Source organism: Anarrhichthys ocellatus, unplaced genomic scaffold, assembly GCF_004355925.1.
Source record: "Anarrhichthys ocellatus isolate YVR2014 unplaced genomic scaffold, GSC_Weel_1.0 scaffold48, whole genome shotgun sequence".
NCBI classification, from domain to species: domain Eukaryota; kingdom Metazoa; phylum Chordata; class Actinopteri; order Perciformes; family Anarhichadidae; genus Anarrhichthys; species Anarrhichthys ocellatus.
This window is the reverse complement of record NW_022280078.1, coordinates 1,394,796-1,411,009: the sequence shown is the minus strand read 5'-3', so window position 1 is coordinate 1,411,009 and position 16,214 is coordinate 1,394,796. Positions and strand designations below refer to the sequence as shown.

Sequence of the window (16,214 nt, the reverse complement as noted above, 5' to 3'; positions counted from 1 at the left end):
TCCACCATTTTTACAGTTACCCTACCAAGATGAGGGCAGCTTGATTGACGTTTGATGTTTGTGCTTGGAGCAGATTTCCCTTGGTGAATTTCTCTTCAGTGAAGTAAGCAGCAAATGTTTTGACACGTTGAAGTAATTGCAGAAATAAATGATCCAAAGATGACTCGATGGACGTTACAATAACTCCATCCAATTCATTTACCCTAATTCTAATTTGCCTTGAGTGAATTTTAGAATGAGAAGAATGCTCGTGAAAAAAACATTCCAACAGCTGTAATCTGTTATAACATGATGTTTTAATATCAATTTATCTACAAAATCTTGACTGACACCACTGTATTCTGGTCTTCATGGAAAGTGCACTGTTACTGAAGCAAAGGAACATATAAAAGTTACAAACAAACAGACTTAACCATTTTTACCATAAACTGTCCATTCATTTGGCATTGGTACTTACAGTAGAAATGAGCAGAGTCATATTGAAACAGGATGGTTCAACTTTAATGTATTTTAGTTTGTACTGTATAATTCTTTCTCGTATAGTTTGTTCTTGTGAAACAGTTGTGCGTTTTTTTCGCCGGTCCGCCTCATTCTTTATGATCTAGCACTGAAGGGTAGTTGCCACAAAACAGAAACCAAAACAGCCAGATGAGTACATTCTTCAGCTGTCCACAACTGGTTCGCTCCTGTTTTACCATACGATTTGGTAATCCATAGAGACAGAGCACAACTGTAAGCATCTGCACCACAATGAGGACTGTTCTGGTGTCCAGGAGTTCAGTACAAGCTGGTCCAATTCTCCCTTCAAGCAACTGTTAACTGCACAACTTGGTGGTCTCGTAATCCATCGAATTGGGCAGACGTGAGCTGAAGGCCTGTAAGGAGGCATGAATGCGAACCACCTCGCTGGCAGTAAGTTTGAGACGGTGTCGCAGAAGACAAGCAAACAGATCCAACCTCTGTTGTACCGGAGGGGACAGCCGGTTCACCCTGTCTCGTATTTCCAAGAGCTGAAGCATGGCAGTGTCCTGGGACCCTTGGGTGTATGGGTAGTCCAGCTGCAGAATCAAGTCGCGGATTGCCTCTGGGTCAAAGTGCATGCTGTAGCCAAAGACCTGGATGCTGTTGATCTTCATGTAGCCCAGGTTCCGAGCAGGATCCGTTACTTCTAAAGGCTCGTAATATATGCTGTCATTCACTCCATCTTGAGTCTTTATCCGGCTCCGAAGGTAGATGTGGATGGTTTCAAAGAAGGTTTTCCACTTGTTGCCCAGCGTCAGAGTCCAGTTATAGCACTCGAAGGGCAGGTCCAGCTTGGTGGACTGCCAATCTGGAAAATTGTTCTCATTCACAGGGATTAACCAGCTCTCTGAGTGGCTCCCTCCAAAGGGGTTGATGTAGAGAGTAAGGACAGGCTCCAGGGTGCTGTTCTTGGTAAGGCAGATCTGGAGGGATACTCCCAGCAGCATGTGGACCATGTTGGACTTGTACTTGTTGCTCTTCAGCGTCAGCAGCATCCTCTTTCTCCACGAAGGGTCAAACCAGCTGTTGAGTCGCATGTCATTGCTGATGAATATTGCGTGGACCTATCGGACACACAGAGATGAAAACAGTATAGATTCATGAACACACCGCATACATGCAACATGGAATTGGAATTGTTATAACCTAAAAGCAAGATCACAATCAATTGTTGAAGTTTTAATAAGTGGCTATGGAATACTCATACATTCGGGCATTTTCACAGAAAGGGATAACATGCTACTAAAGTGCCTGCCTCAAGCAGAAACGGGCACATTGTGGTACAGGATAAATCTTACACAACATGCAATTGTAGTTGTGGGCCATGTGACCTGCTTCAGTCCAAAAAGGACCATTTCTAAAGAAGCAGCTGTTAAAAAATGAAGACTGTCTGAGCACTACAAACACTCTAATGTTCGTATGCTTTGGGCCCGGAAAGCAAAAGCCTGACGAACGTTTAGGTTCCCAGTGAGCAACTTCCATTGTAATGATTGGAACATGCCATGCTGTTCTCTTCATACACCCATGGGCCAAATGGAAGCACAATTATGTTGTCGAGCCAACATTCACTTAAAAGGTAAAGCATTTTTCATAATTTTGTTGAAATTCTCATTATATCCTTGAGGCAATCAATGACTCAAATGCTCTGCCAAAGAAAGAATAACAATAATTTGAATGAAATAATCAGACTGGCTAATCGGCCTTCCTGCCTGCATGTGCGCAATCTGCCCCTTGTAATTATTGCTCGTCATCGGAGTCTTCCACAAACTGCTATTTTAACAGCTTTGACTACTCACACTAGCCATGTTCCGTTTAAGTTCATTATGATATCTTTACTCTCATTATGATATCTTTGGGGGCGTGGCTTTGGAAAGAGGCCTAAAGGGACGGGCTCTGACCTCAAAGGCAACAAAATAGGTATTAGTTTACTTCTTTATTTTGCATTTTCCTCATTACTCCAACATACAACAACACACAGTCCACCTTAATTGTTATTTCCAAATTATTCCACCACATCCAGTGGCCTTCCGGATGGTTGTTTAGAGAAACTCCATCTACTAAGGAGTCGTCTTTTCCGATGTTTTCTTTTCCCAGCTAACCTATTTTTTTTATTTATATAAAGTATTATTACTTTCCCTCAGATGAACACAACACACAAAACTTGTCTCAACAAATACAATGAAAAACACGAGGACATTATGAAGTTACTCAGTAGCCCGAAGGGCGAGACTTTGTAATGCTGAGTGGCTCCCATGAGTCAGTCTATCTTTCCCAGGATACTGCTTTGAAAGACAGCTCAGCTCTCGGTCATACATTAAAACAAAAGGCTAACGGAAAAATATACCTCTAGCCTGCGGTCACTTCTCTGCAGTAGGTAGCCCAGCTCCAAATCCTGGAGGTCCGTCTCGAATCCCAGGTAGTTCTCCGTAGAGTCCGCCACCATGGACCTGCAGGCCCCCTGTATCAGGGCGAAGCCCGGGTTGCAGCTCCCACAGCGGGTGTGGTTGTCTGGTGCACAGGCCGCGCATGCCGAGCCCTCCCCGACAGAGCAAGGCGGCGGCAGCTGACAGGGGCTGTGGTCGTATCGGCAGCTGCAGCTGTGGAGCTCCTCTGAGAATGCACCAAGCTGGTTGTTCTCTGAGCAATACAGGAGGGACTGCAAGTGACTCAGCCAGTAGGACTGAGGCCTGCACCAGGGAAGACAGAGAGGCAGAAGGAGGATGAGAGAGAGAGCGAGAGAGAGAGAGAGGTTGTTGAACAGGGCTTATAGGATGACCTGGTTTAATAGGTAGCTGCTTTATTAGGACTGGGACACCTGGCTGGGTGTGCAGACAGCTTGCTCATTAAAAAATAGAAAGCATAATCAGTATGATATAAGGTGGGCAAACAGTCCTGAGAGGATTCAAGTAAGCATGGTTGAGGTGAGGTCAAAAGTTGGATATTTTCAGCAGGATAAAGATCTTAAGATTGTATGGAAGTGTTTGCAGAAATATCATAAAGTGCCCATTGAGTGTAGGTTACAAATGCAAAGAAACATTGGTGTTTGAAAAGGAAGAGAGAGACAGTAGAGAGAGAAAGTTATCTTTGATCAGTCTGTGACATAAATATTAGAAGTGCGCTGCAGCCTTAGGGTATCAGACTCTCAGACATACATATAATTCCCCCATGTGGGCCAGAGTTTGATTCCCGTCTGTAGCGCTTTCTTGACTGTGATCCCTTTATGCCTCTCATCCTCTTTGCTCGCTGCCGAGAAGGGATGCACGGTACATACCGCCGGCTTTCCTTTCAGAAAAAAAGAAGCCTTTTTCTTTGATGAGGGTGTATTGTGGTAAACTTTATGCTAATCTGAAAATGTTTGCCGGATTACATTTGGGGCATCCTTCCTCCGTATCCCAATCTCATTGTATGTTTGGCAGTTGGAAGCAAGTCTAAGTTCAGAAAATCACTGATTTGAATATTAAAACCCCCTAATAGGAAAAGCGGTCATGGGAAATGATCCGAAAGGGCTCTTCCTTTCCATCACGCGCTACCTGTGGGCAAGGCATTTCACCTCCGACAGCTTCAGCAGAGCAAAGCAGTCGCCAATACAAATACTGCAGCTGTACTGTTAGTTCCCTGGTGTGATTATGTACAGCCTTCCTGCTCCCTGCAACTCTTTCTCCTGCTTGGATCACAATGTGTTTGAACTTCTGCGCTGCTTTAAAAGGAGCAGGCATCATTTTGACCATATAAGGTACGAACAAACTGAGTCAAACCTTAACTTACTGTTGTAATTATCACATTGTAATTTACCTTTCTGTCTTTTTATATTCTTTTATAAATTGTTTTCACATTTGTTTGCTTCTGCCTTGCATTCCTTCCACCATTGTTATCCGTTTTGTGCATTAGATGGTGAAAAATATCAATGAATAGTAAAAACTTTTACTACTAATCATTTTCTTGTCAGACTCATATTCATCTACTGTCAGAGGTACAGCATGCATGCTACTAACAGAAATGTGCCAAACCAGTCAATTTGTAAATCAAAATGTATCAATGTGGACAATGTAAATTAAGGAAACACCAGTGTCATCATTTCCATGCCTTCTGAACTTTTTCCCTCGGTGTGAATTCATGTACTGTAATAGAAACAGTGCGAGGCTGCAAAGATGAAATTGGTCTGATCTACTGAATCCCTTGACAAGTTAATTAAAAAACTATTCAACATTTCTAGAGTCAAATCCTAATTGCACTCTCTTAGTAGTCAAACAAAGATGAGAGGACTCGCCGTATAAAAATCCGGCACCTTTTTCTGTTTAAAGCCTAGGCACAAGAAAGGAATTTTATCAGCAGATAAAAGCACTGAAAGAATCACTTGAATGACAATGTGCATCGTTATGCCTAATGCCAAAAGTTTGAGCAAGTGTGCTGTGCAGTCTTATCATTACCCGCCTAATAAAATCCAAGCTGACTGCTGCTTTGACTGGATTATTCGCTCATAATTGTCAGCACAGGAAAAAAAAGGAGGCCCCAGGACGCAAAATCAATCACATCGCTCTCATCTATCTCAAGTGCCTTAAACAGGATGTTAAAGGAAGAGTGAGGGCTTTTTCAAGAGCTTCCGTTTCTCTCCCAGGCAAAACTGACAAACATTCTCAATCTCCTTCCACTGAGTATGGAGATGTCTGTGAAGAGAGAAAAGAAAGGGAAGGCTTCTTCGTTGATGCGGCGGTAATAACATAGATAAACACTGCCTGGATGAGGGCGATGACGCTCCCACTCCTTTTCCTGGCAAGTGGGTGGGAATATCAGCTGCATCAGTGATTAATGTGTCTGTTGGCAATGTTGTGGAGAGGGTGACACAGATTAGTGCTGAGACAGTGAAGAGAAAGAAGAAGAAAAGAGAGAGAGAGAGAGAGAGAGAGAGAGAGAGAGAGAGAGAGAGAGACTGGACATTGAATAAAATGCACTGTATAGATGAATCTGCCGGCTGATTAATGTGTTGTGCTCTCTAGCATCGCCACCATTACTGTGAAAGCTCAGTCCATCTGAGAGCAGTGTGACTGACAGTAATGGTTGGATTCATCACCTTCGACAATCAACCCCTCTGACGGAGGAAGGTAGCCTGAGTGAACGTGAATCTTATTCGGTCTTAAAACACAAACTTGAAATTCGGAAACTGTCCTCAACACTTAAAATGACGTGTGTGTGTGTTTTTTCACTGACAAGCCACCTCTTGCTGGCATGGGAAGAAATGATTGTCCTCTCTCAGCAGCAAAGGCTGAGGAAAGTAGAATTTCTTTTCTTTGTGGCCAGGAAACCAATGCGGGTTTCAGAGGGGTTTCATGGGGACGAAGTCCAATTAAACGAAGATTTCATGAAGATTTCATGAAGCCCAATACATTTTTAATGGAGCAGAGACTTGTGGATTTTTAAAGTTGAAGTTTTTTTTTAGAGCAGCCGATACAAGCAAAGTAAGCCAGGTATAAGATCTCTTATGTTGATCTGCAAAATTAAAACAAATGTACGTGTATAAAAACTGGGCTACAGTCCTCTTGTAGTAGATGTCTGGCTTGTTTTATTGGTATTTCACTGCATTTTAGCAGGATGTTATACAAAAGAGATGTACTGTATGTAATTGGATTAATCTTAAGAGAGAACCGCACGCTCTGACTCAATGTACAGTAGCTTTGGGCAAACAAATCCCAGAACCTCATGGATGTATACATCAACAGAAATGGAAGGATTAAGAGATAACTACATTGCAAAAAGGCAGAGCTTTAATTAAAAAATGTTCTCTGCAGTAGGGTTACACAGGACTTAACAGACACATGAGATGTGTGTTCCAGCGGCTGGGCTCACCGTTCTCTTGGTAGGCGCACTTGGGGCTGTCGATGACATCTTTTACTGAGACTGAAGAGCTTGAAGATGACTCTCTGCGCTCGACTGGCAAGGACCCGCATGCTGTTCTCCAACTGCTCATATCGCCACTGGAACAGGTTGTCCATCGACCACAAGTGTTGGATGCCTGACACGTTCAGGAAATAGTTGTGGGGGAGCCTCGCATAGAACGCCTTGAATTCATCTGTAACCACAGACAAGACACAGGGACATCTTAACATTTCATCATCAAAACAGCGTTGCCAGGTTTATTTCCATTGTTAGCATCTACTATCGTCTATACCGGTTATGTTAAAAGATTGGGTCCGGAGACACAGGTGGGTCGCAGGATATTTGAATAGGGTTGCCAAATAAATTTGCTGAATTTCCTCCCTAGTCTTTTATTCAACATTTATATCTGCAATAGACCTTTGAGCCACATTAGGGAGCCTGAATGTTTGTATTGTTCCGATAATTGTAGCATTGAATCTAATATATCTAATAAGTCTATCATAATTCTGTTTTTCCAACTGATGAGAGTAAATGAAAAGAGTGAGATAGCCTGGTAACTCCACCTTAATGCATTTATTTGGTCTCAATTATAAAGATTTTTCTGTGCTGGGTTTACATCATGTTTTGGAACTCATTTTAAGTTCATGCTTGGCTTCAATTATTGTCATCATATAACATATTTACAAGCCAATGATATAACATCTCATAAATAAATTGTGGTCATGTGATTTTTCCTGATTTTACAACTTGACAAGGATCACCTCAGCGCTCCATTAAACTGACCAGTGCTCATTGGACTGTGGGCTGCTATAAAACACAGGATGCAGCAGTCGTTTCCTCCTGTTTGAGTCGAAAGATGGCTGTATTTTTCAGTGGCTTTTGAAGGGGCCTTTGAAATTGGACATACCTTGGCAGCCTGTTCTATTTGGGCTAAAAATATGGAGTGCCTTACACTTGGACAGAGCATCTGGCATGTGGTGCTTTGAAAAGTCAGCTCTCACACACATTTTGATCATGTTCGGTAAAGCAAAAAGGAAACCTCCAGACTGACACTAAAGATAGTAAAAGACACGATAGTGCCACTTTGAAGCAGAGAGCAAGATGTTTAATGGGATCTTTGGTTTTATGATACAGAGTAAGATTTGCAAATGTATCAAAATTAATTCAACAATAACACAGTTTAAAATTCTAAATATAACCTCCCTGATACAGTATTACTACTGCAACAATCTGTACTGATACTGTTCGTAAAAGTATCCCTGCCATGAACATCATTTATCAACTTTTCTCCTTCTACATTACACCATTATGTTTTGTATGTGTTATATTTGAGTTTAAAAACGTTAAAATATGTTGATTGATGTGGTTTTGTCACATTCATCGTCTTCTCTTAAATAAGTGAATTAGCGTGAAAGCCACATATTGTAACAATGAGCTCAGCCCTGCCTAAAACAATAGAAAACTCTTTGGATTTCTGATTCCGTCGTCCTGTTTTGGCACCATTTGGTTGAAGGTCAACAATAGCATTGGAATTAGGGAGGAGTCCCTTTTTGATCTCATCGTTAGACCGTTTCCTGACATCTTACTGATAAAGCAGCCAGCTAGGAACGTGTGGTAGCCCACGCTGAAGGACACATTTATGATTCTGGGCAGGCTCATGCCCTCACTTCACACCCAGCTATTAAAACATAAACTTTAAAAGTAATTGCACTTAGGGATATTTCAGCCAAATCTGAGGAGTGGAGGAAAAAAAAAAAAAATTTTTAAAAAAGACAGCCATTTTGATTTCACCTGTGTAATAATGACCAAGACAGGGTGACCGAGCACAGCAATAATAACCAAACATTATGCTAAGAGCGTCCGCTGAAACTCTGTTTCCCCGGGGATATGAAAAGCTGGTCTGGCAATGAATGGCTGTTACAGCTGATTAATCTGCTCCAGGCATTGTAAACTACCAAACGCTGTTGATTTTGAAAAAAATCCGGTGCTGTTGCACTGTTAATTTCCTTCCTGCAGATAGTGTTCCAGGACAGGATTCATAACCAGCTATTATAGACCGCCTATGAATCATAGAATAGGGAGGAACATGTATATATGAACCTCACTCCCATTTAACGGTGCATATAAAGCAGTGGAATTCATCCTTCCTCCCTCTAATGACTTATATTCTAAAAGTTTGATTTCTCTGCATTTAGAATGAGGCATGCTATGTGAAAAAGTGCAAAAAATCCATAGCTTTCTAGACGGCTTTCCTACCGGATTCCTCAAACTCTTTATAGAGCATCGCCCATGTCTCTGTGATCCTCTCCAGGCTCTCCTCCATGGCTTGGATGTCCATATAGGGGCAGTTGCACTCTGGGAACTTGGGGTTACAATGGCACCAGCAGTCATTGTCCTTGCAGACAAATTCCCCCTCTCCATTACAGGCGATGTAGCTCAGAGCAGCCTGCACAAAGCTTTCTCGCAAGTAGTCTGGAAGGATCACCTGCAAGCCTGTAGAACCAAGACAGTGAAAGTGGAATCACTGTAGTCATGTATTAGGGCTGAGCTCATAATTTACTTAATACAATCCCATATGTGCATATACTTATTAGTTTGACTTTTAAAAACATATCATGCAAATCACAAAAAATGTGTTAAAAATCAGACAAACCTTGCAGCTGGACTTTATTTTCGGGGCTCTGAACCAGCACAGAGCTAACAGAGTCAAGGTTGTCATAGTTACTACATCCAAGAGGACCTGTGCGGGTCTCTGTCACCTGGGCAACAACAAATAAAAAGATGATTCATGTAATCCTGTTAGAGGATGCCAATTATGTTACACAAGGCACATTTTAGACACTGTCAAACTGTTTAAAAAGTGCTTTCTACACAACGGGTTGAACTTGTGTATGTGACAGAAAGGGAAAACTGGGGTAAGCTCATTCAGTTTCCTATTTCGATTGACCTTTGCCACAGAAGCAGCTCCAGCAAAGCGTTCCTCTTTCACTTCATCTGCAAGAAGAGATCTTATTTCAATGCTCTCCTTTTTTCTTGCTGTGACACGTAGCGGCAAGCAGCTAACCGATTCTCATTTTTCTCTCTTTGCGGTTCTCGGACACCATATTTCGTTCAGCGATTTGTCCCGGTCAGGCTTGTCAGAGGACAGTTGGTGTAAAGTGACAGATGGATGAGGCGAGACAATGAGGGTCAGTCGATCAGTAACACAATCAGAGGGCGGAAGGGCTTGGGCTCTCATATGAGGCCGGTGTGCTCCACGGAAGGGAAAACTCAGTAGGGGGGCTTTTTAATACGAAGCCTAATCCAGAGGAAAGGGGTTTGTGAGAGGAAGAATAAATATCCTCTGTGAATGAGAAAAGGAAAATGAAGATAATTTGAATGCAATTCCTTGACAATGATATTCGTATCACATTATAAATCCCTTGTTTCCCTCATAAGGGATTTTAATGCCGATATGAATGTGAGGAAATGAGAGACACAGCCCTGGGTTTCAGACCACATAAATAGTGAATCTTTTTAAGGAATTATTTGATATGCCATATGATATGCCATACGGCAAAACATTGACTGATGAGCAGAGCATTCAATTTCCGCTTTTGCATAGCAGCTGATATTCACTGTAGATACATTCTGGTATATTAAAAATGCTTAATAGGACATTATTGGCCACCTGTATATTGGCACATGGCCATGTAAAGGAATGAAGTAAAAGCTGGAGCTTTGTGGAAGATTTCTGCCTTTTCTTTGGTATATATTCATTATTGTTTTATGTGGGCTTCGAGTCCAGGTACTGCAGTGTTAAAAGTATGTCACTGACTCGTTCAAACAGCAGAGTGAGAGCAAGAGAAGCAGAAGAAGAAGAACGTTTTGATCACTGCCACATACAGCGGATGAGAAATTCTAAAGATGGGAATATTCTGAATTACCACAAACCTTTCGCACATACTGGAAAACAACAACAACTTTCAGAGGGAGTTGAGATGGGCTCCAACTTTAAAGAGTGCATTAAATAGTTTGATGCCACTAGCGGGCGGTCGACACGATGACAGCTCATGTTATATTACAAGCGTATTTATTTTAAGCCGTACTATAATGTTTTTCTAACCCTAACCTAACCGCCACCTTGTTATTAAATTTACTGCGACTGTTTCACAATGTCAACTACGTGCGAACCTTCAGCGTCAAGATACGATGCAAAGGGCTTCTGGCCTAGTGGCAAAATATGAGGAGGAGGGATGAGATCACATTGAGTTATCTGAGTGGGCATGAAACTTTTCAAGTGAATCATTAGCACAAAACTTAATACAAATCTTGAAGAACTTGTGTAGATACAAACAAACATAGAAGTTGGCCAAAACTCCCAGAGTGCATTTTGGTAAGAAACATCCAATCACAGTTGCTTGAAACTCATGTTTTAAGTGGCATGTTATGTGGGCCGCTGGCAATAATCTGCATATTAAAATACATTTTCTTTCAGAATCTGGGTACATTTTGGAACAAAAGAATTGTCAACTATAGTTTTGATTCCAACCAACAGTGAAGACATAACTACAGCTCTTACCTGTTGTATTATCTGGGAGACTACAATGTGCCTATCTAAGAAAATATTGATACCATTAAAATAACATTTTGAAATAGCGATTAGAAAAAAACACACCAAATAACACTTTGAAAACTTGAAGCCACTTTAACTCCTAAATTGATATGTGCACATCCAGCAAGTTGTATAGCAACAATAGCTATTTGTGTCCACTTGATGAATGGAAGTCCAATATCTAATCTCCTTTTAGCTCTGATTTGATCTCTACCAGTTCCTGAGACAATGTTCCAGAACATTGATCAGTCTGTTCAATTTGAGTTAAGAGTGTGTGTGGTGATATAGGCAGAGCCTCCATTTTAATTCAGTCAATAAAGAGATATTAATAATATATGTAAGCTATATATGGACTGAGCACATACAGTATATCTTTAAACAAGAGCCTAAGTCAGAGCGGGGAAAATATGTCTCTAAGTTAACAAGTTTTATCCAGTGTTGGCCATTAACTCATCTTTTATCAGACTTACATTTCCTTAAAGGGTGATTCAGTGGTGAAATTATACTGTGGCCTACATTACATTTTACATATTTGTTCAGCTTTCATCTGATGGGGACAAAATACAGAGCCCAGCAACTGAAGATGAAACATATAGTTGAAGATTCATATAAATATGTATGGATTAAAGACAGATCCATTAAGGTTTGATTTGCACTTAAAAAGGTGTTAAGGTTACATACAGCAGATTTTAAATTTGAGACATTTAATATATAAACATAATTCAGTGGTTTTATTTGATCTTCTTCAACACGTGTACTAGGTTTAAACACATCCACTGCAGCGCTGTTAAAAACATGTTCAGAGTATATGCAGAATATTTAAAAAACTCACTTTCAAACCCCATTCTGCAGCTCCTCCAGGATCCTACTCAATCAGAAATATTAACATCTCTCCAATATTATAGGAATTATGTTCCATCAGTGACAGCCAACATCAACTGTCACAGCTATAATATATATATGAAAAATTCCACTCGCAAAATAAGACAGGCTGTTTTATTTTGAGCTGAGGGTGACTTGATGCTGCGGAATATTTCAATGTGATGGCAAAACACAAAAGAAGCGACTGACAACCCAAAAAAGCAGTAACTTCCAATTACAAAACTGATATCTAACGAGGATTTATATTTTAATATATAGTAAACCTCCACTACGTAATGCGCTTCGAAACATGCTTTGATAGAGACTGGAATCAATGTGCGTTTACCGCTGACTGGCCAGCGGTCGAAGCGCCGTTGTAGATATACTGCATGTTGATAAGATGAAGAGAAGCAGGTGAGCCTGATGAGCTTGATGAACAGATTGCGGACGGGGGACAGGTGAGTGTGATGAGCAGAGCCGGGAGCGAGAAAAAGGAAGGCCACGCCCACACCAGAAAAAGCAAAGTTTCAGATCTCCGTGGTCAACTCAGCAGACACTTACATGTTAGTGCACCTATATGCTGAAATTCACGGTAAACGCATTTAAACGGCACAGATCGGGAGCGAGCGAAGGACTTTGAAAGTTAGAGGAAGGATGAACGTGAGACAACATCCGGTTTTCAGAATAAGATGCCAACAAAGTATGAATTATATTCACATTAAGTATAAAACATGCTACCTGCATCTCGTGAACCAAATGTTATTGCCCTTTAGTTCATATAGCAGTACTTTTAAAATAAAAGTGTGCAATACACTACTTTTGAATTCATTATTGAACTTTGCCATAACAATGCGATTAATCGCGATTAATTGCAAAAAACGATTAAATATTTTAATCGTTGCCCAGCACTAGTTTTATTGTGATCTACTCTGTGATAGCCCAGACAATAATTGATCGAGTCAGTCAGGAGACACTAACATGTATTTCTCTACCATAATGAGAACACAATACAATCAATACAAGCTGTGTGCAGACACAGGCAAACATGGCCGGGGTCAGGTGGGGATATTGCAATCGAGTCTATGAAATTCTCAAATCGTAGCAAAAGTGATCCCTGACGCTCTCGAACAACTGGAGTCATTACTCATTGTACAAACAAGCCGCCCTGAACACAGTTTGCTCTGGGCCGAGACTTCTGTGAGAGAGCCCAAATTTCCGCAGCCAATCCCCAGTACACCGCAAGAGTAACGAGCTTTTCCTCCAAAATGAGCTTCAATTTCCCCTTTGCATGGAGACAGCGGGGGGGGGGGGGTGTCTTTGCCTCGCCAGCCCTCTCTCATTCATTCCTCAACTTGTTTGATTTTGAATTCATGCAGAGGAGTGCTTAGTTGTATCTGTTCCGGTGCCGTGTGGGTCAACGCCCTGTGGAAATGATGCACAAGTGTGGAGGAATATATTGCTCCTTTGACTCACTCTCTACCAGTGATGGAGCTGAATCATACCTCTTTCTACTTCCTACCTGTCAGTCACGCCAGATCACTACCTTTGGAGCATGAAAGCACACTTTCTCTTATTCTCTTCCTCTCTGTAGCTAAAAAAAAAAAAACTTGATTCCCAAGAAATGAAACAGACAAAAGTATCTGCCTCTGCACCTCTGTTGCACCCACCTTAGCAGCAAAAGAAATACCTAACCCTCCCTGAACACAATATGTAGTGAGAGGACAGAGCTTTGATATAAGTACAGGGAGTCTGATTCATGCTCTGCTACAGCAGAGGAAGCTACACTTCACAAGACGACCACTGCTGTGTTCCGAGGAATGAAAGAGAGGCAGAAAGGAGAGTCATCCTACGCTCCGTGGCCCTATTAACCCCATGCTGCCTGAAGGTGACAACTGGAGGCAGAAACCTGTCACGAGCTTTTTCTCACAAGATTCATTTATCTTCCCCTCACCATATGCACTCATCAACCAGCTTCCTCCAGACTCGATGTGCTCGGGGTAGCTGAAGATCATATCTTATCACAAGGGTGATAAAAAAACACCATCTCCCCATTTTATTGGCATTTTATTGTATCAAGACATGGGAATCGTTCACATATTGCTTTGAGATGATGCTTTCTACTTTACAAATGACACCTGAAAGCAACAAACACATTTCATATTAAAATTGAAGTACAAATTTGAATCTGACCTTTTTCCAATGAACAGTGTGTGCACTGTGCATAGAGATCAATCGGTCAGAGTGTCCACGTCTTTTTAAACGTACCTATGCAATGTATCCTTATGCAACAGTCTGTACGATAGATTACGAAAAGTTACTCCTGATAGTAGACAACACGTGTGACGTTAAGCTTACTTTTACAATTAACATCTGTCATCACAGAAAGCAACAAGTTAGGTTCAGGCAACCAAACTACTTTGTTCGGTTGAGGAAAAGATTGTGAACTACTGAATTAGTTTTAGGATACGATCGTCGTCTGGGTTAGAATAATGAAGGAAGGGCCACTTCTGAAGTACGCAATTACGTGACGAATAAATCAAGGTCCACTCCTCCTCTACCACGGAGAACGAACAGCAGTCTCCTGGATAAAAGATCACTTTTTATTTTACCGACCCACTGCCTCTTAGTGTGGGCTTTTGCGGTCTGTATCATGATTACGTGGATAACAGACTTTGATGTTTCGAGATATCTACGAATTACAGCACATTACTCTCCGTAGGTACAAACACTGGATGAGAACAGCCTGACCTATGTATTTTAAGACTCTTTATTTATTTAGTACAGTATTCTTTGATGATATGTATATTTCTGAGTCTTCTTTCATTCATTTGTGGTCTTTCTTGTTATTTGATTAGTATATTTTGAGCTCTTACAATTAATATCTGCAGCAATTTTGTTATCAGAGTCAAAAACAAAAAGGCTCTATCCTTCGGTATTGTCATTTTTCATTTTGTGCATATAATTCCCAATGGAATGCGGTGAAAAACAGAATTTGGTGCATGGTCGTTCCCCCTACTCTGCTATTTATGAATTTATCAATGTTTCTGATATAATTGTGGTATAGGGAAAAAATATCACATCATATAACTGGTGATTGTGATTTGCTTTCCTCCAAAGATGAGTTTCATTCGAAGCTTCTCTGGGCATATTCCCATGTTAGCAACTCCAGTTGGCAGTGAGAGGTAAATCTCAAACCCTTAAACCCAGAAATCATGTACCGTGTTTTTTATGCAGGCTCATGTTGACAATCATAGCCGGTCTGCGGCTTTAGAACAATGGATGAAAAAGAGACAGGAACACAAGGTCTTCTGTTTGCGATACATGGCTTCTTAGAATAGAGCGCTCGTTCTCTGCTTTATTACGTACCAATGTTGCCTAAATTTAGCTTTTTAAAGTCTATTTGAAGGTTACTTTAAAAGTGTGTTGGCATGGTAATAACAACATTACATCATTTGCAAAATTAGTATGTAAACACAGGGAAACAGTTTAGAAATATTGTTTCATACATACTGTATATGAGAGAAAATGCGGTTGGAAGAAAGTCGTCAAAGTTTCCAAAGAAGTAGGTAAGACAGTAATCTTCCAAGACTACCCGCCTTCTAGCTTTTTACCATCTCAACTTATTGTCATATGTAATGATATTGACTTGGGTTTGGGCTGACGGAAGATTAAAAAACGATTGAATCTTTGATAATTAAGGCATTAGTCTGTGGATGTGCCCGAAGAACTCAACAATAGAGATAAAGGCGTTACCTTGATGGCAGTGGAGGCGATCTGGATGTGGTGCAGCTTGCGCAAAGTGCTCTCCCTGTCGATGAAGTAGGAGGCAGCCAGCTGGTGCAGAGCTTCCAGAGTCACAGTGGAGGAGTTACTCGAGTAATCGCTCACCTCTGCCTTCTTACTCAGTTTCCTCTTGTCCACAAATATCGTTAAGGCCTCTTCTCCTGCAAAGAAACATACCATTTAAAGAAGAAAATGTAATTTTATCTTTTTTTTACTTTCAGGGATAGAGTTGAACTTCTCTGTTAGAAAATCAAAGAGTAAATAGCATAAGTGTTTAAGTGTTCTTTGTCTTGTATTTGGTGCTAAGCGCTCATGGTTAAGGTTTTTATGTGCACCTGCCGCAAATAACTTGTCAATCAAAAAGTGTGCCAACTATATTGGGCTTTTTCACTTGGACTTTCTGGTAATGAGATTTGAGTGTCTGCGTTTGGCAACTCTTTTCATTACAGCTCATGATGATATTTTTGTTTGGAGTTCATGCCAATTACTTTTACTTTTACAGTCATTTTAAAACCTGCCACATACTGTGCTCCAAGACACACACACACACACACACACACACACACACACACACACACACACA

General features: G+C 41.0%; 1 protein-coding gene across 1 annotated transcript in view; it reads right to left on the bottom strand.

The window, feature by feature from the left end:
- Positions 1–276: 276 nt before the first annotated feature.
- brinp3a.2 (bone morphogenetic protein/retinoic acid inducible neural-specific 3a, tandem duplicate 2) overlaps positions 277–16,214 on the bottom strand; it is a 44,080-nt gene continuing 28,142 nt past the window's right edge. Inside the window, exons 4-9 of the mRNA XM_031869653.1 lie at positions 15,602–15,792; positions 9,047–9,152; positions 8,650–8,886; positions 6,364–6,586; positions 2,867–3,209; positions 277–1,586 (exon numbers count right to left, since the gene is read on the bottom strand). Coding sequence (XP_031725513.1) covers positions 816–1,586; positions 2,867–3,209; positions 6,364–6,586; positions 8,650–8,886; positions 9,047–9,152; positions 15,602–15,792 — 1,871 coding nt within the window. The 3' untranslated portion in view covers positions 277–815. The remainder of the gene's footprint in view (positions 1,587–2,866; positions 3,210–6,363; positions 6,587–8,649; positions 8,887–9,046; positions 9,153–15,601; positions 15,793–16,214) is intronic.